The 1,021-nt window shown below is 32.1% G+C and overlaps 1 protein-coding gene across 1 annotated transcript in view; it reads right to left on the bottom strand.

The window, feature by feature from the left end:
* Window positions 1-441: 441 nt before the first annotated feature.
* The window catches only part of LOTGIDRAFT_200147 (hypothetical protein), a gene marked incomplete at its 3' end in the record, with an annotated part of 14,716 nt that continues 14,136 nt past the window's right edge, over window positions 442-1,021 (bottom strand). The window contains exon 11 of the mRNA XM_009049385.1: window positions 442-609. Coding sequence (XP_009047633.1) covers window positions 442-609 — 168 coding nt within the window. The remainder of the gene's footprint in view (window positions 610-1,021) is intronic.

Genomic DNA, 1,021 nt, shown 5'->3' with positions numbered 1-1,021 from the left:
CATTGTTCTTGACCAAACTTTCCTAAGATGACGACAGTGAGTTGTGCTTTTCTGTTAAAGGTATTGTCAACGTTTCATCGTCGTTTTTCTTGCTTTGTGGTTTCCATTCTTCGCCTGGTTTTGTTGATGCTTTAAGCCTCTGAAAAAAATGAAAATGGGTCCAATGTTAATTGAGTAATAGCTTTGACAAAAACAACCACACTCGCTAAAGTATATCATTTAAATCATATTGGCATCGCCAAGAAAAAAATGGATCGAAAAAGATGTCATTTTTGACTCACAAACTTTGATGCAATACCGATTAATTTGAATTTTGATGTCACTTGATATAAAATTTTAAAGTTTAGAGTTGATGCAAAAAAAATCAGATGGTAGCACACCGTTTAATTAATGTCAAAATGGCCAGCACTGAAACAGACTAATTTGAAAAAAAAATCCTACCTCAAGAAATGATCCTTTTTCAGAATAAATTGCTTTGACCATAAAAAATACAACAGGAATGAGAGGAATCGATGCATAGATCCAACCAAATATTTCAGCACCTCGAGGATAATGGTAACCAGCATAGGATGGTGGAGAATACAGAAAAAAGGTGGATATCATTATCGCCTGAAATAAGAAAACAGTTTGCTTATATATAATAAATGAAATACAAGATCTACACACTCTGAAAGTCAGATTATATGTTGCTAATATCAAATGAAATAAAAGCTATGTGTACGGTGGGGAACCATGTGTACTCTCTGTTGATTATATCAAATGAACAATAAAAGTTAGATGGAATCTCAGAAAATGAAAGTATATTTTTTTGCTACAATGGAATGTAATACCAAATGAACAACTACCTATGTGAACACTCTAAAATTATTTTATATGTTACTTAAACCCAATTAACAATACAAACTATGTGAACTCTCAGAAAGTCAGATTAGATATTGCTAATAATGTCTCTTAGCTTTTCAAAAGGTTTCTACTAATAATACCGAGCTATTATAAAGCGAACACCAAAATTAGGTCAGAC

Source organism: Lottia gigantea (genome assembly GCF_000327385.1).
Source record: "Lottia gigantea unplaced genomic scaffold LOTGIsca_135, whole genome shotgun sequence".
Lineage (NCBI taxonomy): Eukaryota > Metazoa > Mollusca > Gastropoda > Lottiidae > Lottia > Lottia gigantea.
The sequence above is the reverse complement of the archived record's forward strand: the minus strand, read 5'-3'. Positions and strand labels throughout refer to the sequence as shown.